The 27,061-nt window shown below is 47.1% G+C and overlaps 1 protein-coding gene across 1 annotated transcript in view; it reads left to right on the top strand.

Moving 5' to 3' along the window:
- Positions 1–27,061, top strand: part of LOC128847164 (adenosine deaminase-like) — a 38,664-nt gene extending 11,603 nt beyond the window's left edge. Inside the window, exons 3-11 of the mRNA XM_054046526.1 lie at positions 6,088–6,210; positions 7,497–7,640; positions 8,843–8,958; positions 15,592–15,716; positions 19,629–19,700; positions 20,082–20,183; positions 22,613–22,680; positions 23,222–23,351; positions 24,534–27,061. Coding sequence (XP_053902501.1) covers positions 6,088–6,210; positions 7,497–7,640; positions 8,843–8,958; positions 15,592–15,716; positions 19,629–19,700; positions 20,082–20,183; positions 22,613–22,680; positions 23,222–23,351; positions 24,534–24,638 — 985 coding nt within the window. The 3' untranslated portion in view covers positions 24,639–27,061. The remainder of the gene's footprint in view (positions 1–6,087; positions 6,211–7,496; positions 7,641–8,842; positions 8,959–15,591; positions 15,717–19,628; positions 19,701–20,081; positions 20,184–22,612; positions 22,681–23,221; positions 23,352–24,533) is intronic.

Below are 27,061 nucleotides of genomic sequence, written 5' to 3'. Positions count from 1 at the left end.
CACAGACCTGACCACTTTCTACTAGTATAGTAGGGAAACTGGATTGAATTGGTGTCAAATATGTAAGCAAACAGTGACCTAGTGCCCCTGTCCTTATGTTCACAAGCCACAAACCAAGCAGAGTTATAGACAACAACATGAGCAGGTTAGATGAGGAAACAGATTTTGTGGTCAGGCTTCCAAACAGATTTAGAAAGAATGAGTTATGAGCCCATTTCTAAATATATACATAAAACAGCGCAGTGTTCTTTCTCATTAATAACTGCAAGAGTTCTGCAAAGCGCAAACAACCCTGGTGTATGAGCATTGCCACCAGTTGTCCCTTGTAGTTGACTTCCAGTCCCTGGTCTGCAGAAAGCTATTGGCTGGGTCAGTTGTACTTGCAATACTACTAATGCTAGTGTTTGTGTTTTCAGCAGGGGTTTTCTCTCTTAGCACTCAGTGTAAATTTTCTGTTTGATCCTGTCTTGTCATCTCAAAACCAGATGGTATTATTAGGGCTGTGTGAATAATTGGATATTCAGTTCAGGAGCATGTCTGAAAAAAATTGTTTTGGGTTGAGCTGATACAAAAATGTTTTGAAATTTTTGCCAAACTGAAATGTTGGGGGAAAAAAGGTTTGTGTCACGTCAACCATAACGTTTGGTTTTGATTTTGAAAGTTTTAAAATCTGTTTAAAATTGAGGGAAATTCCAAAATGAAGAAAAGTTGAAACTTTTTTTCTCCAGAACACCAAATTCGACCCAACTCTATGGGTTTTTGTTGTTGTTTTGTTTTGGAGTGGGGGAAAAAAGGGTTCTGTGCAGGAAAAAAACGGTTCTGCACAACCGCTCTAGATGTAACCCATTGCCAAGAAAAATCTTCAGTGCTATGGCTTCATTGCTGGCTTAAGCAAGAAGGAGCAGATGGGCTCTGTCGGGGAAGCAAACTCTGGTTAATTGACACATACACTTGATGAGTGACAAGGTAAATAATTAACAACTTGAGGACCTGGCTCTATAATTTTAAACAAGATAAACGTAAACTTTCACACCTGCAAGAAGTTTCATTTAAAGGTAAAGGACATTAGAAATCTGGCATTGTTTGCCAAAGTATGGCAGAAATCCCTCCTATCAAGAATGTCATGATAAGGTTGACTCTAACAACCAGCCTTTGCAGGTTCTTTCCCATGTCCCAACAAATAACACTTCAACATAGTTGAGGGGGCTTTAGCCATGAAAGCAATTTCCACCAACCACAGCCTCAGGTCGGATGGGCACCGCTCATACAGTTGCTCCAGTACCAGCAGTTTAATCAGGTCCTCCTTCGTCTGGGCCCCACCAGCCCACTTGCTGGCGTATCTCTCCATGCGGGCGGCTAGTTGCAGATATGAGATCTCAGGGGTTTTATCTTGACTCCGGAACCTTTCCCGGTACATTTCAGGAGTCAGCCCAAACTCACGTAGCAGGGCCCTTTTGAATAGTTCGTAGTCCCCTTTCTCTGCCTCTCCCAGTTGGCGGTACAATGCCACGGATTTGGGGTCCAGTAAGGGGGTAAGGACCTGGAGTCTGTCCGCGGGATCAACCCGGTGCAGCTCGCAGGCCGTCTCAAAGGCCTCCAGGAAGTCATCCATGTCCTCCCCCTCCTTGTATGGGGCCATGATGCACTTATCAAAGCTCCGTGCAGTCCTGGGTCCCCCCTCACTCACCGCAGCCGGGGGTTCGCTGCCCTTCAATCTCGCCAGTTCCAGGTCATGCTGACGCTGTCTCTCATTCTCCTCCCGTTCATGCTGTCTCTGTCTCTCTTCACGCTGATGCTGTCTCTCTTTCTCCTCCCGTTCACGCTGATGCTGTCTCTCTTTCTCCTCCCGTTCATGCTGACGCTGTCTCTCTTCATGCTGTCTCTGTTGTTCACGATCCTCCAGCTCTCTCAGTTTTAGCTCTTTCTCCCATTCCAGCCAATTCCGCTCCCCGGATGCCGAACGTCGCCGGGAGGATCCTCTGCTGGCCGGCGAGCTTCGCCGGGGGGACCCCCTGCTGGCCGGGGGGGTCACGGCGCCTTCGGTATTTGCTGGGCTCCTCCCCACCCTTCCCCTAGGCATAGGAAGGAGGGGTCTCGGGAAGCCCTCAGCAGCCGGCTGACCACTCCCAGCTGGGACAGACACTGGTGCCTGCGCTGCATTTGCCAGGCTGCTTCCCTGAGACACAGGGATCAGTTCATTCGCGCGATCTTCCACCTCCAGCTGGGCAATGAGCTGTTCTTTGGTGAGCCTCCCAATGCGCAGCCGCCTCTGCTTGTACAGCTCCACCAGGTCGCTCTTAAGCCGCTTGGCATACATCTTCCTGCTGGCCACTCACCGGCCTGTGTGCTCACAGCTCCCCACAGTTCCCAGGGGGCCCCCTAGTGTGCCAGCCCTTCTCGAGGTCACCACCTCTCTGCCAGGGTCGAGCTGCAGACTCCTCCGCCCCTGGAACCACTCGCTGCGATCCCCTCGGGGGACCCTGTTACTGCAAAAGTCCTTCTCGCTGGTCACACACTCCCAGGGGTAATAACCGTCTCTCTCTCACTCTTCAGCGCGCCTGGTCCCCGTCAATCCCCCTTCGTTTTACTGCTCCCCAGTCACTTACTGCAGGAAGCGCCGTCCACGGGGTGCAGTAGATCCCGCCGCTGCCACCAGTTGTCACGGAGTATTGGGGGACTCGGGGCCCTGCACCCCCGGCTTCCTGCGATTCACCATGACTCTCAGCCAGCCAGTAAAGCAGAAGGTTTATTTGGATGACAGGAATACAGTCCAAGACAGGTCTTGCAGGCACAGACAACAGGGACCCCCTCAGTTTGGTCCATCTTGGGGTCCCAGCCCCCCTTGGGAGGTCAGAGCCATCTCTGCCCCCCAGCCATCTCTCCAGCCTGCTTCCCACACTCTGGCTTCAGCGACCCCTCCCACAGCCTTTGTTCAGTTTCCCGGGCTAAGGAGTCACCTGGCCTTCAACCCCTCCCTGGGTTCTCGTGTTACACACTTAGGTATGCGCCCTCGGGCTGTCTCCCGTTCCCCAATGCAGACTATTCAGCCACACTTCCCTGTCAGCATTCACAGACCACAGTGAGAACAGGCCCAGTTCGTCACACCAGTGAAAATGGAACAGATGTGGCATCATCTAAGGCGGATTGATTGGTGGATTTGATAAAATAATTTTGTGTGGGGGAAAAAAAATTACTTCTCAGGCCATGGCTAAGGTGCCTTCTGAACTGGCAATAGGTTCTGCGATGCAGCCAAGATAAATATTCAGAAGGTGCATCAAGAACATCCAGCTCATTAATTGCTGGAGGCCCCTTTGGTATGTTGTGTAAGAATTGCCCTTGATTTCACCCATCTATACATATCATAGGAGCAAAGGAGTGGGTTAAAGATTTCAGTGTATGGATAGGTATCCTAATGTGTGAGGGATTCATTGACACATCTAACTCCCTGGAGTTCTTCTTCCCTGTGGCAAGGTGGGTGATCGGGTTCTATGGTTACCTGGGGGATTCTTTTGACTCTTGTAGACGGGAGTGTCCATACTTCACCCACCTAAAGGAACTGTGCTTGCAACTTGACAGGAGCCCAGAGCTGCCCCACGCTTGTATAAAATGGAGGAGACTGGAGCTATTTTCATATCTACTGTAGAGCTGGAGCCTACACAAACTACCAGTCCCAACATATAGCGCTCAGTTCAGGGTAGAGCAAAAACGCATGCTGGTTTTTGTGCAGAGGCAGCATTTTGTGGGGCCAGTCTAGGAGTCTGCTTTGAAAATCTGGCCCCAAGCATAGATTGCTGCTTGTGATCATGACACGAAAACTGCTTGGTACAGATCAAACAGCAAATAAATAAAGTTGCTGGGTGGTGATTGACTCAATTTGACTACATCCAAATAATGCAATGTTGTAGTGACACATGAGAGAGACTCTACATTGGTGCTCTAAAGCCTGTGTTTGCAATCTCTGCCTAGACTCCCTAAAAGCACAGGTTTGAATTCTGCCAGGTTTGACTGCACTCATCCACATTTTATGGTGCATACGTTGACTTCCACACAGTTTAGTGTATCTAAGTCTTATATCTTTATATGTGTAGACGATCCCAAATTACCCTGCATCCAGCCCACTGTAGTTAAGTGTATCATAGACAGAGATAGGCCTTCAGGAAGGATTTGAATGAGGATAGGATAAGGGCCCGTTTCATGGGCTCAGGAAGGCAGTGTTCAATGTAGGGCATGGCATGGAGATGTCTGTCATTTAAACTGGACAAACGTGTTATCAGAGTGGAAAGGGCAACGTGGAAAGAGCATTACTTAACAGTAATGAATGACACATGCTGAGTGCCAGGGTAAGCTGTAGTAATTACCTTTGCCTTTGAACTCTGAACATAGCATAGATTTCCTACACCACAGAGCAATAAAACGAGTGTGTACATTGAGCAGAGGAGCAATGTCAGTCAGGCTGTTTTCCTGGAGATAGCTTATGTAGTTGGCTGTTGGAACTGGAGAAGGCCAAGCCCTCGGTAATGAGATCTGGAGCCTTTCCCCTCCAGCCCACAAGCTCAGAGACCGCCTGATACCGACTTTTGGTAGCAATGGATGGGCTTTCCTATCTGGAAGCTCTTTGGTGGCTTCTCAGTGAAGGGGCTTTATTGGGTGTCAGCCTTGGTTCACAGTGTAAAGATTTCCACATCAGAGAAACCACATCACAATTGTTGGCAGCCTCAGCAGAAAGGTCAAGGATTGACTGGCTCTTGGAGACTAGCAACAGGCAAACCTGAGACGGTTCAGTGACTCAGTTCAGATAAGCAGTCCAATGTTTGGCAGCTCTTGAGCCTATATAATAGGGGCTGGAAATTTCTTTCTTGAAATAATTTGTCATTTATGCTTCCAGGACTAGGAAGTACCAAGGCACCAGGAAAAGAAAGGTTCTGTTTGGCTCAGTTTCTTTGGATAGTTCTGGGTCTGTTATTGGTGATAGAAATCAGAGTCCTCTCTTATCCGGGTGGGATTCCTGAGGCACATATGTAAGGCATTTTTGAAAAGACTGAGGTACCTTGTGTCATCAGAGTGGAAAGGGCAACATGGAAAGAGTAACACTTAACTAGTGTGACCAGATGTCCCGATTTTATAGAGACAGTCCCAATATTTGGGGCTTTTTCTTATATAGGCTCCTATTACCTCCCCTCCCCCCACCGGTTCTGATTTGTCACACTTGCTGTCTGGTCACCCTGTACTTAACAGTAATGAATGACACATGCTGAGTGCCAGGGTAATCTGTAGTAATTGCCTTTGCCTTTGAACTCTGAACATAGCATAGATTTCCTACACCACAGAGCCATAAAACATGTGTGTACATTGAGCAGAGGAGCAATATTAGTCAGGCTGTTTTCCTGGAGATAGCTTATGTAGTTGGCTGTTGGAACTGGAGAAGGCCAAGCCCTCGGTAATGAGATCTGGAGCCTTTCCCCTCCAGCCCACAAGCTCAGAGACTGCCCACTTTTGGTAGCAATGGATGGGCTTTCCTATCTGGATGCTCTTTGGTGGCTTCTCAGTGAAGGGGCTTTGTTGGGTGTCAGCCTTGGTTCACAGTGTAAAGATTTCCACATCAGAGAAACCACATCACAATTATTCTCTATTGTTGGCAGCCTCCGCAGAAAGGTCAAGGATTGACTGGCTCTTGGAGACTAGCAACAGGCAAACCTGAGGAGGTTCTGTGGCTCAGTTCAGATAAGCAGTCCAATGTTTGTTGGCAGCTCTTGACTCTATATAATTAGGGTTGGAAATTGCTTTCTTGAGATAATTTGTCATTTATGCTTCCAAGACCAGGAAGTACCAAGGCACCAGGAGAAGAGAGGTTCTGTTTTGGCTCAATTTCTATGGATAATTCTGAGTCCGTTGTTGCTGCATTTTTGCTAGAGATCAGTCTCCTCTCTTATCCAGGGCTCCTGAGGCATATATGTGAGGCATTTTTTAAAAGACTGAGCTAGCTTTTGCCCGTGCTGTAGACTCAAAGCATGTTCAGCAGTATGGACTATGTTTCTAAATAAAGGTGTAACCCAAATCCTTGTCAGTGAAATGTGTATCGATTTCTAGGAAAAGAGGAATTCCGCTCCCTGGTGACACTGTTGAAGACCTCTTGCAGCACATCAGTTACACGGAGCCACTCACTCTCACCCAGTTTCTAGAAAAGTTTGCTCTCTACATGCCTGCTATTGCGTAAGTAACTTATTTCCTGGTAACCACTGCAAGTTTCTCATCGGTCTCAGGCATCTGCAAGCTAGAATTGCCAATTTGGGCCATGAATGGTCCTGAGAATGCTTGCGCAGGAGACTGTAAGCCAGAGGTGGGCAAACTCCGGACGGCGGGCCACACCCTGGCCCGGGAGGCTAGCCCCCGGTTCCTCCCCTGCTGTTCCCCCTCCCCTGCCGCCGGCACAATGCTCTGGGTAGCGGGGCTGTGAGTTCTTGCCAGGCCGTGGCTCTGCAGCTGTGCTGTGTGATCCGGTGCTCTGTGCTGCGCGGTGGCTGGCTCCAGCCAAGTGGCACGGCTGCCTGTCCTGGTGCTCTGGGTGGCGCAGCTGTAGCGCCACCAGCCACCGGTGCTCCAGGCAGTGCGGTAAAGGGGCAGGGAGCAGGGGGCGTTGGATAGAGGGCAGGGGAGTTTTGGGGTGGTGGTCAGGGGGCGGGGGTGTGGATAGGGGTCGGGGCGGTCAGAGGGTGGGGAATGGGGGTGTTGAATGGGGGCAGGGGTCCCGGGGGGGGGCAGTCAGGAAGGAGAGGGGGGGATTGGATGGGGTGGCAGGGGGCAGTAAGGGGCAGGGGTTCTGGGGGCAGTCAGGGAGAAGGAGTTGTTGGATGGGGCAGTGGTTCCGAGGGGGGCAGTCAGGGGTTCGGGGTCCGGGGGTGGTCAGGGGACAGGGAGGGGTTGGATGGGACAGGAGTCCCAGGGACGCCGTTAGGGGACGAGAAGCAGGGGGGGATCGGATGGGGGCGGGGGCCGGGCTACGCCTGGCTGTTTGGGGAGGCACAGCCTCCCCTAACCGGCCCTCCATGCAATTTCGGAAACCTGATGTGTCCCTCAGGCCAAAAAGTTTGCCCGCCCCTGCTCTAAGCTACAAAATGTGTTCATTTCCCTTTACTGTGATAATGATGATTGATAACATCATGGTATTTTATTTGCTTATCAGAAAAAAAATCACTGATTCCTAGGAAGTGAGGGAGTAGGCTTTTGCCCAGCTGGTTTAGAGATGATGCAGTCAGTCCTGGCACCATGCAGGGAGAGAAGCTAAATGACTCACTAGATAGGTCGCTTCCAAGCCAAAGGACTCTTGCATTCTAGTTTCTCTAAGCGTGTGATGAGTTTTCATGTGCTGGTGAGACTGGGGTGCCTCTTGGGAAGTATTCAGACGCTCAGCAGGTCCACTCCTCCAGATCTTTTTGATCAGCAGCGCATAGGTTCCTGAGAACTCATAAATCAGACTAATCCTGTTCTTTTCCTTACAGGGGGGACCGCGATGCTGTGAGAAGAATAGCCTATGAGTTTGTAGAAATGAAAGCAAAAGAAGGTGTCATCTATGTTGAGGTCAGGTACAGCCCTCACCTCCTAGCCAACTGCAAAGTTCAGCCTGTTCCATGGGGCCAAAAAGAGTGAGTGAATCCATAAAGTGTAAGTCTGTTCCAACACAGAACGCTGAGATCTGCACGAAAGCCACTGACCAGCAATTGGAGAACTTAGTTTTGCTCTCAGGACCGGAGGGAGACAGCACATCTTTTATTCCTATCTGGAATGCAGTATTAGTCATGTATACACTTTTTTCCCCCCCCCCTTAAAAATGTTCTTCCTCTGGTAACTTGCCCCAAGGGCATTGTCTTGTCCATGTGGGAAACAGCTGTTAAATTTTTGGCTTAAGCTGCTCCTCTTTCAAGAAGTCACCAGAGTTCAGATACACATCCCCACCCCAACCCCCCATCCAAAATGTAACATTTTCTGCCAGCAAAGTTAGTGGGCTGAGCCTTTGGGAGCAGCCCTTGTAGCTCTCAGTCTATCTTTCTATGTCATCTGTGGTCTTTAGAACAGTGTGTCGCCAATTAAACCAGCACCGAGCTTTGCAAGGAGACCTCTGGGATTTCTCAGAAAACATGGTGTGAGGCTTCTGCGGCTTTTTGTGTCACTCCGCTCACTGCTGCCAGGATAGTGCAAAGCTCTGCATCTTAATAAGACTTTCTGGCCAAAAAAGAAAAGAAAAAAAGTTCCTCCTTTGAGTAAACTCATTCATTTCCTTAAAGAAATACAGTGATCTATCACGGGGTTTGTGAAAGTGTCTCTCTGGCCAACATGCATCCCACGCAGCTCAGCAGTGCCACCTCCCTCATCCTCCAAACAGATGTGGTCACTGAGGACCTCAGTTACAAAGGAGGCTAGTGCTGCACATAGGCGCAAAGGGAGATTCACAGATGAGCCTAAGGGAGTCAGAGGCCTAACCTGCTTAGACACGTTTGTAAATGCTACTAGGTGCCTAAATACCTTTGTAAATCTGGCCCTGAAACTACAGTTCCTGTCAGACCATGCTCCCTCTTGCTCTGAGGGGGCTGGTCCAGTGTTCAACATGAGGGTGGCTGCAGTATACTCCTTTTTTGATATAAATGTGGCCCTTCGCTTTCTAGCATTTTGCCAGTGTGGTCACATTGGTTGGGCAGTGTTTGGATTCTCCTGTATTTAACAGCCCACAGCAATAATACAAGCAGCTCAGTGATGTTACCGTTCGGGAAACAGTTTCTCTTCCTCTGGGATTGCTGGGGTGCCGAACCTCACGAGCTTGCTAGCTAACTTCGAAGTTTTCTTCCCGCAGGGGCGACCTCACTCCGGATGAAGTGGTTCACCTTGTTAATCAGGGATTACAGGATGGAGAAAGGGATTTCAACATCAAAGCCAGGTCTATTCTATGCTGCATGCGCCATATGCCAAGTAATGTATTACAGTTCACCTGCTGCTCTGCTCCCTCCTTTCCTGACCCTTTGGGGTGTGTGAAATGCCTTGAATTGAGATCCTTTGGAGAAATATTAGGGAAGCATCCCTTGTTCAGTTCTGGGTTGAATGTTGTCTCAGTGCTGTGGGAAGGTGATGGCTATTTCCCATGTAGGTGCTGGTGGAAGAGAGAGGCTGAGGGAGGAGAAGCCACTCTTCATACCCACTCAGTGATTTCCAGCTCTTTTATCTCCGGGGAAGGGGTAAATCTGACATCGCCCCAGTCTCAAGGTTGAAGGATGCCCGCTCAGTTTTTCCTATTTCTGCAAAAAGCAATTTCTAACCAGCTTAGAGTTGTGCTCAGGTTAGTCAAAGCCACTTTATGGGGTAGGGTACATGCTCTGGCATATCAGATGGATAGCAGCATCTCTTAGAGCAGCACAGACTGCTTTCTGGCATTTCTGACATGTCACTTTATAAATACACACAATCTATGTCAGGTGTTTGAACCCAAGAGAGCAACGTATTCTAGCTCTATGGTCCCACTCCTCCCATCGGGAAGCTTTGAATGTCACCTACATCAGAGGGGCAGGCACAATAAGATGCACTCTTTTGTTGGTGTGTTGTTGAGAGGGCCCCTCAGGAGGGAAGCAGTGTCTACGGTGGGCCCCATGTGCAGGTGGTGGCAGTGTGGATTTTGAGAAATGTTCCATGGGGGCCTCTCAGGCTTACTGCATGGCTGCCTCGGCCTCTGTTCTCTCCTGGTGTTTAGTGCCCCTTAGGAAAAGATACAAGGTGTAAAAGGGAGAAACATTGGGCCTGACTTGCAGAGATGAATTTGTGGATGCAAAACGGAGGTTAAGTGGAGTGGGTGTCATTCATTTCCATTTCCTGCAGCTAGCTTTAAAATAAAAACCAAGAGCTGGGTAGAGTGACGCAGGCAGGGCCGGCTCCAGGCACCAGCCTGGCAAGCAGGTGCTTGGGGCGGCCGCTCTGGAGATGGGCGGCATGTCCAGCTATTCGGCGGCAATTCAGCAGATGGTCCCTCACTCCCGCTTGGAGCAAAGGACCTCCCGGCGAATTGCCGCCGCAGATCACGATCGTGGCTTTTTTTTTGGCTGCTTGGGGCGGCCAAAACCCTGGAGCCGGCCCTGGACGCAGGATAGCTCCAGCTGGAGTTAGAGGAGATGTGGCCTGGTTAAGGGATTGCTTGTTACACCTGGGATTCAGGGCAGACAGGTTGCTTGTGAAGAGACTATTAGTTATATGTTGAAATACCACATATATAATGTGCCTTCTTCTAATTCTGGTATTAAACAAACCAAACCCTTGAAATACACTGCTTCAGACCATACTAGAACCTCATTCAGTATTATCCCCTTCCATGAGAGAGATGGGGAAACTTGAGCTCCTAGTTGAGAATGAAACAAATTTCTGGACTCCTTTGGGAGGTGGGGTTGGAAATGTGTATCCTATAGTGCTGTTCCCAGCATCCAAAAGCACAGTGTAAACGGATAGAACAAAAATGACCAGCAGTTAAAAGCAGTAACAAAGGCACTTTCCAGTACTTCGGGTAAAGTTGCAGAGTTGAAAACATTCCATGGCCAAGGAGAACAATTATATAATGACCACACTTCCATTGTCTGGTTATGATGAGGGCTAACTAAATAACCGGTTGTTTCCATACTCTGTGCAGGACCAAGTCCAAAAAACAGGTGAAATACACTAAGCCACGTTCACTTAAGGCCAAAATTTTAGATGTATGTAGGTGTCTGAAAATGCAGACAGGCGCCTAGTGGGATTTTGAAAAGCGCCTAAACATTTTTGAAAATCCCACTAGGTGCCTATCTGCATTTTAAGGTATCTAAATATCTTTTAAAATCTGTCCTTAAACTTATTGACTTCTATAAATAAAACACTAATCCACAGCTGATACAGTTATCTAAAACAGGGGTTATGTGGTAAGTCAGCCAATTTTCTATAGTATCTTGACCTACTGCATTCTAGAAATACACCTCTACTCCAATATAACGCGGCCCAATATAACATGAGTTTGGCTATAACGCGGTAAAGCAGTGCTCCGGGGTGGGGGCAGGGCTGTGCACTCCGGTGGATCAAAGCAAGTTCGATATAACACGGTTTCACCTATAATGCAGTAAGGTTTTTTGGCTCCCGAGGACCGTGTTATATCGGGGTAGAGGTGTAGCACAATCAGGAAGACTAGGAAACAATTTTACAGTAACTTAACCTTTCATAAACAAAGGCTTGTACTGACATTTTGAAATCCTTGCTGAACGATTGCCTCGGGATACTTAGTAGATGGGTTGTGGAAAGGTGTACTAGTAATGTCTGGCAGGCCTATATCTAAAAAGTTGGGAAATGATCCTATATTTCTTAAAATTTCCCAGAATCAAATTGAAAGATCCAAGGGTCATGCATAGTGGCAGTAAATAAATGCATAAATGACGGCCTAAATATCTAACTGATCACTTGTGTGCACGTTTGTTGCACTTGCACAGCTGTGGTAATTGCACTTACAGATTGGACAGATGAGTAAGTGTGTAATTTGAATGTACACATAATTTGGAAAATGAGGGCCTGATGGGCAGTTTTGTTAGTTTCCAAACATGTTCCATAGACTCTAGTTTGGGACTATCCATCGACTTGACTCAGGGAAGAATTTTCACTGGCATTGTTCTGAGAACACTGTACTAAGTCATGCAGAGCCTGCCTGTTTAAAATAGATGCAATTTAGTGTAATGAGACGTTCCCCCTACATTTGCAGTGAGTTGAGAGGAAGATGGAAATATCATTCTGAGAACTGACGCATATTAAACTTGTGTTTGAAATAATGGCTCCAAACTATGCAAGTCTTAAAAGTAATCAAACAACTAGACTAAATCCTAGGCAGGTGAGCTGTATTCTAAGTATCACTGACTTGTAAGTACTTATGATCTTCAAATAAAACATGCCCAATAGGTCCCCTGTTAATTGTTAACTCTACGTCTTATCTCTGCTTCATGGCCTTTTTGCTAAGGTAGAGTGCAGTGTCAATTCCACAGTGGCTATACCCTCTTTCAGGAACTAGAGTGGGCCTTAGTCAGGAATGGCTGTGAACTAGGGGGTCTTGTTGATTTCTATCTGCTGAGAAAATAGCAGTAATTAGAATTCAGTACTTATCTGTTCCAAGCACTTGGCAAACATTAAAGACCAATATTCCCTGGTTACATATGGACCGACTCCCCTCCCCAAAGGTGCCTGGCATTCTGTCACTCCCACTGATTTGGATGGGAGCTGTGGGTGCTCAGCGCCAGGCCAGTAGCCCGTACTGCTTGGGAAATGCAGCCCATCCTCACTGCACATCTTAAACCAAATGAAGTCACTAAATAGTTCCCAAGGCTTTTCTCCCTTACGGCAAAATACTGAGAGCCTGGAAGAATATAGCTGTTCCATCTGCACTACAGAGAGTCCATGATGGCATGCTAATACCCCCTGCCAGGCCTCCCATGAGCTGGTGTCGCTTAGCCCTGTACGACCATGGGAGTCGTGAAACCTGCCTGTGGGTATATGGTGGATCTAAGACCCTACAGAGAGTGGTGCCGCTTGTGTGCTTAGCTAAGATACATGTGATCTGAATTAAATATTTGGCTTTAAGAGCAGAAACCATTCTTGATTTCCCTTCCTCTGTTAGGCCAGGGCAGAGTGAGATCAATCCGTTTTGTCAACAAGAGATTAGATATTGGGCTGTTATCCCTCTTCTTCTTTCAGTTTCCTCTTGATTCCTGTTCCCAGAAAAGCCCCTTCTGCTTTCAGCTCTGTACAAAGCATCACTCTGCAAAGTGAAACATTCTGTGGGTACTATGAGGTCACTTTCTGGCTGGTTCCAGAGTTTCTCTGGTCATCACTTGCCTGTTCCAGTTCTCCAGCTCACTGACTCTGAATTATTGGAGAAGCTGAAGGTCCTTTCTTCCTTGCTGTGAGCTCAGGGGACCAGTTCAACTCAGTCTCAAGCTTCAAAGGTGAATGAGGATTTGGGCTGGGGGCTGCTTTGTTTCCAGCACAAACAGCATCTGTCTTTATCTTCAGGAGGAAGAGAAATTCCCCTTTTTAATCTCCCAGCCTGTACTAGAGCTGATGGAACTGCAAAGTGGATTTTCCTGAAGGGTAGTGCAACGTTGTGTATTTAACACCCACGATCTGCAGCGGCAATTGCACTTGCAAAACAGCTGCCTGTTGGAAGGATGCTGCTGGCTATGAGCTGTTTGTCCAAAACGGTCAGCCCAAGGGCTGAATTGGCAGCTTTGAGTCCAAAAAATCTAGAATGGAAACAGATCCAGACTAGCGGCTGGAGTTTCTATAGTGAGTGGTCACTTCCATAAGTTCCTCTGTCTATCCTCATAGACATCATGCTCAGCATGGTAGTGTGTAGACTCTTCCCTGAGCAGTTAAAGTGTGGATTGTTGATACTTGGGCAGATGCAGTCATTCTCCATTCTTCCCTCCTGTAACTGTGATCAGCCCGTACCTTCCATATAGTTACACGAGAGCCTTTCAGGTGCCATTCCAGGCTGTGTTTTTAAAGGGGCAATGAATGTGCACCCACAAGGTTTGCCAGCTCATCTGTTTGCCCACATGCAATCTCTATAGTGTCTATGCCACAGAGCCCTTGTCCCTGAAAACCAGGCTGTACTGCAGGTGCATTGTTAGAGGTCTTCAGAAAGTGTGTCCCCTGCTGTCTTAACTCTGAAGGCCCTTCAGAAAGACTAAATGAGGTGACAGACACATCTAGAAAAGCCTCATGTTTCCTAATCAGTTACTGCTTCTACTTCCCTCTTTTTAGAATAGCTTTTCCCAACTTCTGCCCTCCTGCCGCTGCCACCCTCGGTGTTTCTGACCTGTGTTGAATTTAATCTTGCAGCCTACCACACCTTTGTGTCTGCCCTCCCCATTTTGTATTTTAGTTTAATATATTTTTAGAAGTTTTCTCTGATTTCTCCCTTCCCCCAAGAAAAATTAAACAAACCCAAAGCGCATTGAGTAAGGGTTTTAAGAGGAAAGTGCTGTACTCCATCACGGTGTTGGCAGCATTACCAAATTAAATCTGCCAATTAGCCAGACGCCTGGAGCTCCTGAATTCTTCACCTCTGGACTTTTCATCTTTTCCTTCATTATCTCATAAGAGATAGTGGCATTTTCTTCTGTCTCTAAAGCAGAACCACTTGTTTCCGTCCATTGGCATCATTGAAACTTGCTTATCTTCACAGCAGGCTGTCCATGGGCTTACACTTTCACTCAGGGAATCCGGATGGTTGTGTAGTCCTCAGAAAGTGGTTTATATGAGTCTTTTTTTTAATTGCTTCCTATAAATTTAGACTTGGAGAGGAATATTTACAAAGGGGTAAACAGGGATCTCATCTGGCACCTCCAGATGCATTGCTGTGGAAGAAAAGGCCTTCCTCACCGCCCTCCATAGTCAAATGTGGCCTTGGGAATAGAATCCTGTCCCTTGATGCTCTTTTTCTTATGCTGCCCCTTTGTATGGAAAATATCATTTTCTCTACATATGTTAAAAGACAGAATGCCCCTGCTACTCTGAGCAATGGTTGCCCTGTGCCCAGCTAAATGCTGTCTTGTTTTTATATAGGTCTTGGTCTTCCCAGCTGCATGTAGGAGTGATGGTTTAGTCAGGTTAATTTTTTTATTTTTATGTTCATGTTGCTGCCAGGTTAAAGCCCTCAGTGAGTTGAAAACTAGCATGCAATGTATGGATTGTTCTTCTAAGGGTTTGTAAATGGTGCCTAGAGCTTGGGATGGGTGTTTGTTTGCATTGTTAGTACATACCTCATTACATAAATAACTAGCACACCCAACTGGGGATCGGGAGAGCTGGGTTCTAATCCTGGCTTATGTCCTGACCTGCTCTGTGACCTTGGGCAAATCACTTCGCTCCTCTGTGCCTCAGTCTTCTCGTCAATAAAACAGGGATAATACTTTTACCCTCTTTTAGACTTAGTGCTATGGGATCTGTGGATGAAAAGAGTGCAATAGCAGCTAGCTCTTAGGATTATTATGTTTCTGCCATTGCACTTAATGCCCAGAGCGTAACCCTTCAATTTTAAACAGGACCTCTCTGCCCACCCCATCCCCGCCCCTTTTGTCTGACCTGTAATAATGAGAAAGCAGGGGCTTGCAGCTGGGAGCCCCAGTAGAGTGCATTACGCTGTGACTTTGCACTTTAGAATGTATGTGCCTGACTCATGGAGTTTTCCTTTGTCAAGGGCTGTAATGATACTCCCCCTTGGAAGGCCTAATAACCAGGGCTAAAACCTGTCATGCCTGCCAACTTTACAGACAGTGAGCTTATTTGTTCCTCTCTGGCTCTGGTCTGTAAATCTGGCTCTAGGATTGTGTTGCTTCTTATAGGGCTTCAAACTTGGGGGAAATCCTGGAAAAGAACTTAATTTTTCTAGTCATGAGAACGGCCATACTGGGTCGGACCAATGGTCCATCCGGCCCCAAATCCTATCTTCCGATAGTGTCCAATGCCAGGTGAACAGCCACATCGGTTTGGACAAGAGCTCAGGGGTGACCCTGGGGGAATGTTTTTCCTGAATTCTGCTGCTCTTCTTTCCAGGCTGGTCGTTGGAGGTGGTGGAGCTGTGTAAGAAATACCAGAACAATACGGTGGTAGCCATAGACCTGGCTGGGGATGAGTTGTTGCTGGCTGAGACCTTCCCAGAGCACAGGAAGGCTTATGAGGTTTGTTCAATGAGCGTCTCGAAAAATCTTGCATCACATTCTTTCTGCCAAGTAGTTCAAACCAAAAATGGTCTGTAGAACTTAAAAATCATGTCTTAAAATTACTAGAAGTGTTTTATTGGCATAGGAGAAATATTGCTTTTAATTTGGTTTTTAAATTAATGATAGAGCATATACATGATTTAAGTATAAAGAGATGCATTTATTTAAACATGTTCCAGATGCATTTACAATTTTGATTCTGCAGCACTGGGCTGGTGCACACAACCACAAAGTGAAATGGATGGTAAAACGATCCTGCATTCAGATCCTCCTGGGTGCTCCAGTGACTGCATTGGGCTGCCTGCTTCCATTGCTTTGCAGGCTCAGAACTCCATACCAAAGATGAAATTGGCTAGTGCATCTTCACTGTCTCCAGCTGAGTAAAACGCAGAAACTAAATCAATCAGACAAAGAGTGTAAACGTATGTTCAAAGTTTTTTCCATTGTAATAAACTAAGATGATGGTATTAGAAGAGATTTTGTTTCCTTTTAACTAGACCGTGTTATTTTACCGTAGCTTAAAAAGGAAGCCCCATGCAAATATCTCCCATCTGTATATAAGGATTTTAGGACTCTAGTGGTGATTGTATTTTAAGAAGTTACATGATTGGCATAGGTCAGTGGGATCTGAGGGTGCTCAGGAACACAGCCTGAGAGGACACTGGATTTAAAAATAGTGCTTGGTGTCAGGTGATTGGTTGAGGTAAAATCAGGGATATCTCAGGGGTATACTGTTGTAATTAATATTCCAACTGCCATCTGTGGTTGTCATGGGAATCATTACAAATGTCCTAACGTGAAGGCAAAAACTTGAGGGGGAGAGTTTGGAAGAAATATACTTCGTTTTGCATGACCTTCGTTTTGCATGTGTACTTTCACAATCGGTGTCTCCTTGCATAAATGCCTAGTGCCATTTTTTTAAATCCGTGCGGTTTCTCACTTGCTATCATCTTTCAATTACACACTTATTGATAAGATATTACTTATGTAGCAGTTTCTTATCCTTTCTAACATGCTGAAGTTCCTTGTCATGAGCACTAATCAAGCAGTGTACCTTCATCTTGTGCAATTGTTTTACCTGCTTTATACAAGACTAATCAATGAGTTGCTTATCATGCTACATCCAGGTAGTTTAAAGGTTGATAAAACAAGATGGAAAATATGTTTATCAATTAATATCTAGCTTGCTATGCGTGGGGTCTCAAAGTCCAAATTTCTCAACCCAAAGGATTTGAATTGTTCTTGTCTGAAAGTCAGTGTTTCATTCAGACTCAGAGAAACACGAAAGGAACAAAAGTTCCAATTTGTCAGGCTTTCTCTGCCGGCATGAAAGTAGAATGCTCCCTTTCTAAATTGCCCTCACATTGAAGCTTCACACACCAACAGTAGCATGGATAATATGACTTATGAAATGAGAGAGGCTTGTGATGAAGGGATCAGATGTCTGCCTTTGGTGTTCCCAGTTTTCAGTTGTGTTGCCATTTAGACTCTGGCTGGGAGGAGTCAATGACTGTCACTACAATTGGGGATAGTAGGGGGAGTTCTGTTTGTGAATTGCCTGCAGTAGGTTGCCGGGAGATAATGAGCGGAAGCCATGTAAAGATCTTGAAGCTGTGACTCTAGATAATTAGCTGGTGCTAATCTCCTAGGTAAGTGATGTTATAAACCAAAGAAGCATGCAGAGAGAAATGGACAATCTCCTTGGTTGGGAAGTTCTGGGTTATTTAGAGCCAGAGGAGGCTGTTTGGAGGGGATGTCTTTACAGCAATCGGGGGCGGTGTGATTGCAGTTCATGTAGACATAGCTGGATTAAAGCTTAGCTCAGGTATCTCAGATCGTGGAGCAGTGAAGGCGTGAGAGCACGTGCGTCGGTGTGGACTGTAGAGACCTGCCTGTAACCCTGTGTCACTGTTGGGCAGCTACCCCACACTAGCGTGCGCTGCTGCAACTTCACTGCTGTGCAACCTGAGCTAGCTAGATTAAATCTCGCTCCCGTATGTCTTCCCGAGCTCCAGTTGCACCTGTGATTGCGGTGTAGACATACCCTGAGTGGAGGTGGGGGAGATATTCCTGGCTTCCCTCCTCCCCAGCGCACCCCACCACACCCACAGAAATCTCTGTTTTCTAATCCGCATAGCGCACCAGAGGGGGATACATAAATGAACAATAAAAGCGAGCAGACACATTGGATCTTAATGAAAGAGCAAGTAACTGGAACTGATGGAATGGAAGGTGCCTTGTGGGGTTGGAGGTAGAATCTTGGAAAGCAGCAGTTGTCTCTGCGCAATACGCCACCCCTTATCCCCCGACCGTGCCACTCTTTGATCACAGACGTTAGAGGAGATAAACATAGTTGTTTTCTCTGAAAGATCCTCCTGCGAGCTGCAGATCAGGTTAATTTGCTTCATGCACGTGACCTTGGTAAGGGAGCTGGCAAAATGATGGGAATTGGGCAGGCAGGGAGATTCACTCTGGGGTCATTGCCCTGAGAGCTGGCCTGGGCATTTAACACACGTTGGAAACAAAATAGTGTTTAAAACAAAATGTTGTTTATCTTTAAGACCTCTGGCTTCAGAGCCACCTCCTGCAGTCCTGGCACAGTCAAAGCTCCCACAGACTTCAGCAGGAGTTTTGCCTGAACACAGAATTTTTGTCTTAAATTGCTGACTCTGGGTTCTCTGAAACACATTGCTCAGAGCCCTAACCTGAAGGCCCTGCCGTGCTTCATTGAAGTCAATGGCAAAACTCTCATTGACTCTTACTTAATCAAACATAGGGATCAGTAGGAGGAACATTGCGCTCTGATAGTTCAGAGCCCAGTCCAAAGCCTGCTGGAGTCATTCCATAGATATGGGGTTTGGATTGATCTGTTCATGCTCAGAACTCCGCAAATTAGCAGTTTCTGACACAAGTGAAAGGCCGGTGTGAAGGGAAAGGCTGGTAAGCTTAGCCCTGACTGGTCAGCCTTCTGGGTAACTGTCTGAGTCCCTGTTCTGTGCAGGACATACGACAAGTGTGTGTTAAAACAAAGCTATCACTGCAGACACAGGGAGTCTCGATTTAATTTCAAAATTTAGATGCAACTAGGCTTTTCTTATTAACATACCAAGTGGAGCCATGTCTTACCCAGTAGTTCAGAGCGGAGCCTGGATATGCAGTGGCTGTAAACCAATGGAAAATTCACAAAGCATGTGAAAAATTCAGTAATAAAAAACAGCTACAGCAACCTGTGTGTGTGTGTGTGTGAGTGTGTGAGTGAGACTGATGAAAGGTGCCAAGCTAAGAGCTTCCGAGACAGCAGGCCCTCCTCTCTAGAACAGATACAGCACAGGCCACAACAGTGGGAGCTTCCCCCCTTCCCCGTCACCTCAGCCAGTGTGCCTCCAGGGGAGGAGAGGACAGGTTGGTCTCCAAGGCTCAGTTAGTCCTTGGGACAGTTGTAGTTGTGGGGGTGTTTGTGTGATGTGGACACCAGGGACTGGACTGAGACTCACCAAACTCGCTGCATGTGGGCTATGAATAACTGCCAGCTGGTGACTGCTTTCATTGCCTAGTGCAGGCTGGGCTTCCCAGACACTCACCTACCCAGCTCCTACGCTGTCTGAGATTGGGAATTGATTTTCTTCTTGTTTTGATTGTGTTGCTCCACAGTCGTTACTCCTGGGGTTGGAGCGCTTGGCTGCTCTAGAGCTCTCAGCCTAATGATCTGTTGAAAGCATTCGCTCTGTCTTGAAGGCAGAGAGTAGTCGGTGGTGGGGCTGCTGTCCTGATAGTTTGTTCACATCCCTTTCCCCGTCCCCGCCTCCGCCTCTGTGCCTCCCTAAACTCACAGCAGCATTTTCACTCTTTGCTTCATGTGGGTTTTTCCAGGAAGCTGAAAGATGTGGCATTCATCGCACTTGCCATGCTGGGGAGGTTGGGTCACCCTCTGTCATCAAGGAGGTAAGAAACCCCAGGGCAGTGGAATAAGTTACAGCAGAGCTCCAGAATACTCTGTATTGTAATGCAGGGAACAAAGGTAGCTAGGGCCAAATCCTGGCCCAGCACTCAGTAGCCCCTGGGAGCCAAATCCCCCCATTGCTCTAAGGGAGCAGAGTCTGTGCATCATACAAAGAGGGAGCGAGAGATGGAGACTTGTATAGCGCTCGGAAGGAGCAGGCCCTCCTAGGAGCTGGGCCCCCATGTCATGCAGGCAGTGGATTGGAGTCCTGGTATGGGGCTTGGAGGGCTCAGGAGCGCCTGTGGGCCTGCCTGATCCTCTGGGGAGCAGGAGTCGGGCCCTTGCACAGAGCTGAGACTTTACATGTTTTCTATTCTCTACAGGCAATCAATGTTCTGAAGACAGAACGGATCGGCCATGGCTACCATGTCCTGGAAGACCCAGCCCTTTATAGGGAGCTGTTGAGTAGGAAGATGCATTTTGAGGTAATGACTAATTCTGCAGGGGTGGCAGTTGTGTAACCATCGCCTTGTTCTGACTGAGAGTGAGAGATCTGCCCTCGTTTGGGTTGCATGACAAGTCAGCACTTTGGATAATGAGCGTGGACATAAATGCCTTTACTAGAGGGGTGAAATTGCTGCCACCAGGAGTTCAAGTGCTGACAGCGTTTGGAGTGAAATCGGCCCACCACACCACAGTTTGTATTTAGCTGAGGCTCTTGATGGAAACCAGACATACAAGGCTCTAGCATTTGGCTGACTGGGCTGGTGAGGGGATATCCCTCTCTGTGCTGAGTGCCAGAGGTCACGTCATGCTCAGCCTTGGGGAAAGGGAGCCATGTTTATCTAGTCCATCTTCAGCTGATGCTTGGAGCAGTACTGGCTGTCTGAGTTGAGAGATGCCTTTACCCCTTCCCAGGCAGCAGGTGAATGGCCAGGGTGTTAGACTCACAGGGAGTCACCAGGATGGATTAACTCTCCTGTGGGCCCTGGGCTATTAGATTCTGTGGGGCCCCTGTATACAAGTCTTTTTCCTAATTTAAAACAAAATGATCACAATTATGGCATCGAGGCTATTAACGCTATACTAAACTTGCCTTTTAATTAACATAAAGCCATTCTGTGGTTACATTTCAGTCTTAAAACATGTAGAATATAGTTAAGTTAATTCAAAATAGCTGTTCTAAGGTAAGAAGTAGGGTGTTATATTAGTTTCTTTCTGGGAGGGAGTTTGGGTGCAGGAGGGGGCACCAGGCTGGGGCAGAGTGTTGGGCAGGGGTCCTGGGCAAGGTGGGGCGTGGGTGGCTCTGCGCCCCCAGAAGGGGCGGGGCCTTGGGCGGAAGGGGTGGATCTGACTTCCCCAGCCAGACCTTCAGTGCTGCCCGGCCCGTGCCGCCCAGGGCTCTGGCCTCAGTTTAAAGGGCCTGGGGCTCTGGGCTATATTTGTCAAAATAACACTATATAATCATGCCAGTTTCAATTATTTTAGTAATTTATTTCAAAATACCTGTCAGCACCCATGTCTGTAACAATACAGACAACACAGAAATTCCCCGCGGAGTAGAGAATTAAAGAAACCCCTACGACAACCCAGTTCCTGTTTCTCTGCCCCTTCGCCCCCAGAGCCCAGTCACGGGACGTCCCCCCAGAGTCCAGCTGCGAGGCCCCCTTAGTGCAGTCACCTGCACCCCCTCCGCCCCATAGCCCAGCCCACATCCCCTACCCCTCAGAGCCCAGGGATCCAAACGGAGAAACCACCTGATTCTGTACCCTGCCTCCTTCCTGTGGGTCCTGCTGAGAACTGCAGCTGTGGGAAACCCTCCAGCTCCCTCCTGCTCCCCCCGGCAGTGTCTTCAGCGGCCCCTAGGGGTAGCCAGCAGCTCTGCAGCCCATTTCTATGGGGGTGGGGGCAGGGAAGGACATTCTGCACACACAACATTAATTTCTGTGCAAATTCTGCATTGCGCAGTGGGGCAGAATTCCCCCAGGAGTATTTAGTGTAAACTAACCAATAGACCCATCCTCAGCAGATGGCTGTGGCAGAGGTGAAAGTAAGCCGGTCCGGTCCGGTCTGGTGTACCGGCAAGAGCCAGTACGCCGTGCCGGACCGCACCGACTTCCGCGGTGGGGATTTAAAGGGCTCTGGGCTCCCCGCAGAGCCCTTTAAATCCCGCCCACAGCTCCGGCAGCCGGGCTGGGGCCGGGATTTAAAGGGCTTGGAGCTCCTGCCACTGTGGGGAGCCCAGAGCCCTTTAAATCCCGCCCGCAGCTCCGGCGGCTGGGCTGGGGCCGGGATTTAAAGGGCTCGGAGTTCCACAGCGGCCGGAGCCCCGGGCCCTTTAATTTGCCCCTGAGCCCCGGGGGCTCCCAGCCACCTCTGCAGCTGGGAGCCCGGGGTTGATTTAAAGGCCCTGAGGCTCCCAGCCACACCCAGTGCCCCAGGGCCTTTAAATCTTGAGAGGCCCCGCCTCTTCCGGATGAGCCACGCCCCCCTCAGGACTCCGGCAGTACCGGTAAGTCCTGTAAGTTACTTTCACCCCTGGGCTGAAAGTAGCCAAGGTTTAATTTACACATGGCAATATCATAAGTCACTGCTCCCTCCAATGGGGGTTGTTCTACCAGAATGGCTGGGGTGGGGTGGGGTGGGAATGACAAGGGGCTTCTGTACATGGGCAGAAACACGTAGCAAAAAAAAAAAAAAAAAGCGTTCAAAAATGTTTATATCCAGCTAGCATGGGAGTAAATGCTCATTGCAGAGGCTGGGATTTGACGATCATTATTGTTTGCACCGAGCTGTAAATCTACATGGTGCTTTTCAGGCCCAGCCCCTGCCTGGAGAGCACCAAAACTTGTCTCTCTGTGCAGCATTATTATGGAAGAGACTGATTCTGCCTTTTCCCCCCCTACACATATAGACATGTCTTTTGTGCAGTGTCCTCACCGGAGCATGTGATCCAGACTTTAGGAAACACCCAGTAATTCAGTAAGACGTTTAAATATATTATTTTCAAGTAATTAACTCAGACTTCACTTATGTATAGCAGCCTTATTACTTCACATGAGAAGCAAGTTCTAACCATTTGTCAGAGCATTGTGCATCAGCTAAGGGACCAGTTCAGAAGAGCTGTAACAAATATGCTGATAGATTTTTATCTTTAAGGAGAGCCTTCTGCCCGCCTCAGGCCCCTGTTCTGAGCTGACAAGGGGCTAAGCCCTGGATTGCAGTGCATTGCTATCTGGCTCTGGAGTGGATAGTGGGGCTGGGCACTTTGAACATCTGTCCAACAAATGGTTTGTTGTTGTATTTAAAAAGTAGGAGGGTGAATAGCAACGTGAAGTTTTGGAATGCAAACTAAAGCTTTGATAAAAGAAGAACAGGATAGAAATTTGTTTATCTAGCTGGTTACAAAGAAACCAAACTGGATGGAAAGCTGTGGGGGGGGGGGTTTCAGTGTATTTTACACTAGGAAAAACACAAACTATGTGAACTCTAATATTTGTCCCTCTTTAAATTGTTTTCCCAGGTTTATGAATGATAAAGCCAATTACTCCCTGAACTCTGATGGCCCGCTCATTTTGAACTCTACAATTGAGACTGATTATAAAATAGCTAAGCAGTTCCTGGACTTCACTGAAGAGGAGTTCAAGAGAGTGGTAAGTTGTCGTGGGATGTTCTGTGCAAAGCTGCGTGTTGGAGCCTAACGTGATCCATCATTTCTGAGATAAATCTAATTTTTAAACATGAAACCAGAAGAGAGTTCAGTGGAGGTAAAACTGTGGGGAGAAAAAGCTGAATTATGTGGGGCACAACAGCGGTTTTCAACAGGAGTGTGCAATTAGCCCAGTGTAACTGATATGCAAATCAATTGGCTACAAAGTGGCCATTTCCTTTTGCCATTACTTACAGGGTCACATGGTGTCCGTCATTGCATTTTTGCATGCAGATTGGCGTGTGCAGTGTCCTGAAAATCGAATAATTCTGGTTTTCATCTGCCTTGTACCTAAGATAAAGGGACAGAAAAAGAGTCTGATAGAATTTCACTTGTTTGTGGGTAACCTCTGATGCTTTCCTGTTTCCCCGTTAGAGGTGCACTGGGTTGAAAGGAGATGTGTACTGTCCAGGCATTCATGCATCCTACCATATCTTGGAAACCAGCTGATTTCCTTTGTGTATGTGTTGGAGCTGAATTTGCAGAATACAGCTTTGCAGGAGAAAGCACTGGGCCTGTATCACGGGCCTCATTTAAGGAGCAAGAGTCTGTCTTCCTGGAGAGTAGACTTATGCTTTAGTCCCTCCTTCCAGCTGTAGAAAGCTCTGATCTTTATGCCGTTAAATCCATGGGCAGTTTTGCTACAGGCTCCTGCAGAAGATGAGCTGTTCCTTTCTGTTTAATGAAAGGAAGCTTCTAAATGAAGGAGAGAGACATTTCTGTAAATTGTTAAGGGAAGCCAGTAGTGAACTTTGTTACAACAGCAGCATATCAGGCAGGGCCTGATCCAAAGCGCGTTGAAGTCAATGAGAGTCTTTCCCTTGACTTTAATAGGCTTTGGATCCGGCCCCTGAACTGCAATTCCTGGAACCCGATAAAGGAATTTAAGACACATTGTTTATCTCTTGCTTTTTTTAAGCCCCGTTACAAACACTGGGTAGGAGGAGCAGGTTCCTTGGAAAACTGAGGCTGCTGAAAAGAGCTCAAGAGTAGCAGTGCTAACAAAAGTGCTCATTTGACTTACACCAACTCACTCACTAGCTCACACTCACTGATGCACAAAGATTTGTGCACTCACACGTGTGGGTATTCCCCAGCTATAGCTGTATTTTTCTTTTCCTCCCAGAACATCAATGCAGCTCAGTCGAGCTTCCTGCCTAAGAAAGAAAAGAAGGAGCTTCTCAGTAAGCTGTATGAAGCCTATGGGATGGTCCCGAACAACCCATCCTAATCCTGCTTCTACCAGCCGGCAAGGTGCATTCACCTCTCCCCACGTGTGCTCCACTCCTCTTTGTTTTAGTGGGAGCCTAGGAGGAGGAGATGCCATCGCACCAGCGCATAATACTGGTATTATTATGCTGAGCTTTACAGTCCGAGGGATACACTATAAAGCAGTATTTCCATGGTTCCTACCATATATACTACCTACAACACCCACGTACTAAATAGATCGCTGATTTCCTAGATTTCGGACTCTCAAATGTACAGGTGGAGTTTTCTGGTCGGATTCCATTGTGGCTTATGCCAGGTGTCAATAAGAGCCAAATAAGGCCCTGTTTCTTTGTGGTGGTAACAACATTTTGATGTGACTTTTTGGTGCTCTAGTTCCCTTGCTGATCTACCTTAGTCCTTCTCTGCACTACAAAAGTAATCATGTTGAGCAGCAGCTGTGGTCAAACCATGGTAGAAGACAGGTTTTTTCCCCCCACCTTGCTTGTGTGCTTCGAACTGGGTGAAATTATTTCAGCAAATAGTTTATTTGCTGAAAAATGCAGCTTTAGTCTTCTGATCAGACCTGACTGGACCAGGACCCAAGCTGAGCACAGCTGACCCGAGAGTGTCAAGTCTTTTTCAGAATGGACCTCCTGAACCAGTCCCCATCTGCATCATCGCCGCCACCAACTTGTCCTTAGGGCTCAGCCTGGTAGGAGTTGGCCACTCCCGACTCCTCCTCTCTGGTCACCTCCTGCCCATGGTGATGCCTGCATGTCCTCCTGCCAGCTGCCCCCACCTTGCTGCGCTGAGTGTGCTGCGAAGTGGGAGGTATTGCAACTTGTCAGCACGCCCAACCCAGAGGGTCAGGTTTTTTCAGATCTGACCCTGACAGACCTACTCTTCTTCCTTATGAGGAAGAAAGAATTGAATGTGGGTGTCACACATTGCAGGAGATGGCCCTACCCACTGGGCTATGGGATATTCTGGTGTGGAGCTTTCTCCCTCTCCCCTGTGAAAGCTGTTCTACTGTATGTAAATAATTAAATAGTCATTAGAGCTGGGACTTCAACTTGGGTCTCCCACATGCTAGGTGAGTGCCCTAACCACCAGGCTATCAAGTCATTTTCACTTTCTTCCTAGCCCAGTGACTCTTCATTGTCATTCAAAGTGGCAGTTCATAGTCATTCATGGAGACATTGAAAGTAAGTGAGAATGACTCTATATCCCGATGGGTAGGGCACTTTGCTGCAGTGCAGGGAGACCTATTCAAATCCCTTTTCCACATCTGACTGAGCTCAGGTCTCCCACCACTGGGCTAAAGGTTAGAAGTGAGGTGGTCATCCCCTCCCCCCAACTCCCACCCTGCATTTCATGATTTCTTCTTTGCTTTTGACAAATGCCACAAATTAAAAAAGGTCATGTTGGAATGAAACCTTTTGCTTCAACTTGACTTTTTTCAACTTTATGAGTCACCAATTTTTTTTAAATACTTTTTTTAAATACTTGTTTTTAATTCAACCCAAAATGAATTTTTTTTAATTGTCTCAGAATGGCCAGTGAACTGAAAAATCCATTATTCACCCAGTTGTAGTGTGCATGTTATAATCATACGAGAGAACCCGCTTCTGACACTGGTAGATACCTAAATAAATAGTTTATTCACCATTTATTCTTGTTTGTAAGGATAGAAAAGACAGTGTTAAAACACAGTTTGGCCATAACGAAATGAATAAACTAATGAGCATTCTGTATATAGTTAAATGTCCCAGCTGCCACAAGTGTTTCAGAAGGTACTTACCAGAATTCTTGCTGGAAGTCCTGTTTTTAGTATGTTTGAGAATTTACAAAGAAAATATTAACATAATTCCAAAGCCATTTTGCTGCATTATGACACTGTTCTCCTTTTTATGCAAAGAAATGATTGCATGTTTGGTTGACTGTAGGTTTCAGATACTTTTACCTCCGAAGAGTTTGTAAACAGGGCTGAGGAAACTGGGGGGGGGGAGGGGAGGGAGTGGGGAGAGCTCCAGTATCACAAGTGGCTGCAAAGACCTGGACCCCAAAGCTACCAACACCAAAAAGTTGCCTTTGATAAAGGGCTACGTTCACCATTCTCCTAGACATTGGAAGACGGCTGGGATTTACTGCTCTGATTTCAGACATCAGCAAGCCAGTGATGGGCTGCTATATTGATTTTTATAAATGAATACAAAATGCTCTTCTCTTAAATACATTGTGCGTATATACACAAATATATAAATGAATTTTTTTTTTAAAGCCAATGATAAATTGTCAGTGTTAAGAATGATTCTAACATTGCCACCCACAATCTTTTTTCGTTTGGAAATCTCTCTTCAGAAATAGCTTGTGAGAAACACCTGTTTGCATTCTGGAAACTCTAAGAGAAATGTTGTTCTGGTTTAATAAAATAACTTTATA

The sequence above is a fragment of the Malaclemys terrapin genome, chromosome 12, assembly GCF_027887155.1.
Source record: "Malaclemys terrapin pileata isolate rMalTer1 chromosome 12, rMalTer1.hap1, whole genome shotgun sequence".
Taxonomy (NCBI): domain Eukaryota; kingdom Metazoa; phylum Chordata; order Testudines; family Emydidae; genus Malaclemys; species Malaclemys terrapin.
Note: the sequence above shows the minus strand (reverse complement) of the source record. Positions and strands in the feature narration are given on the sequence as shown.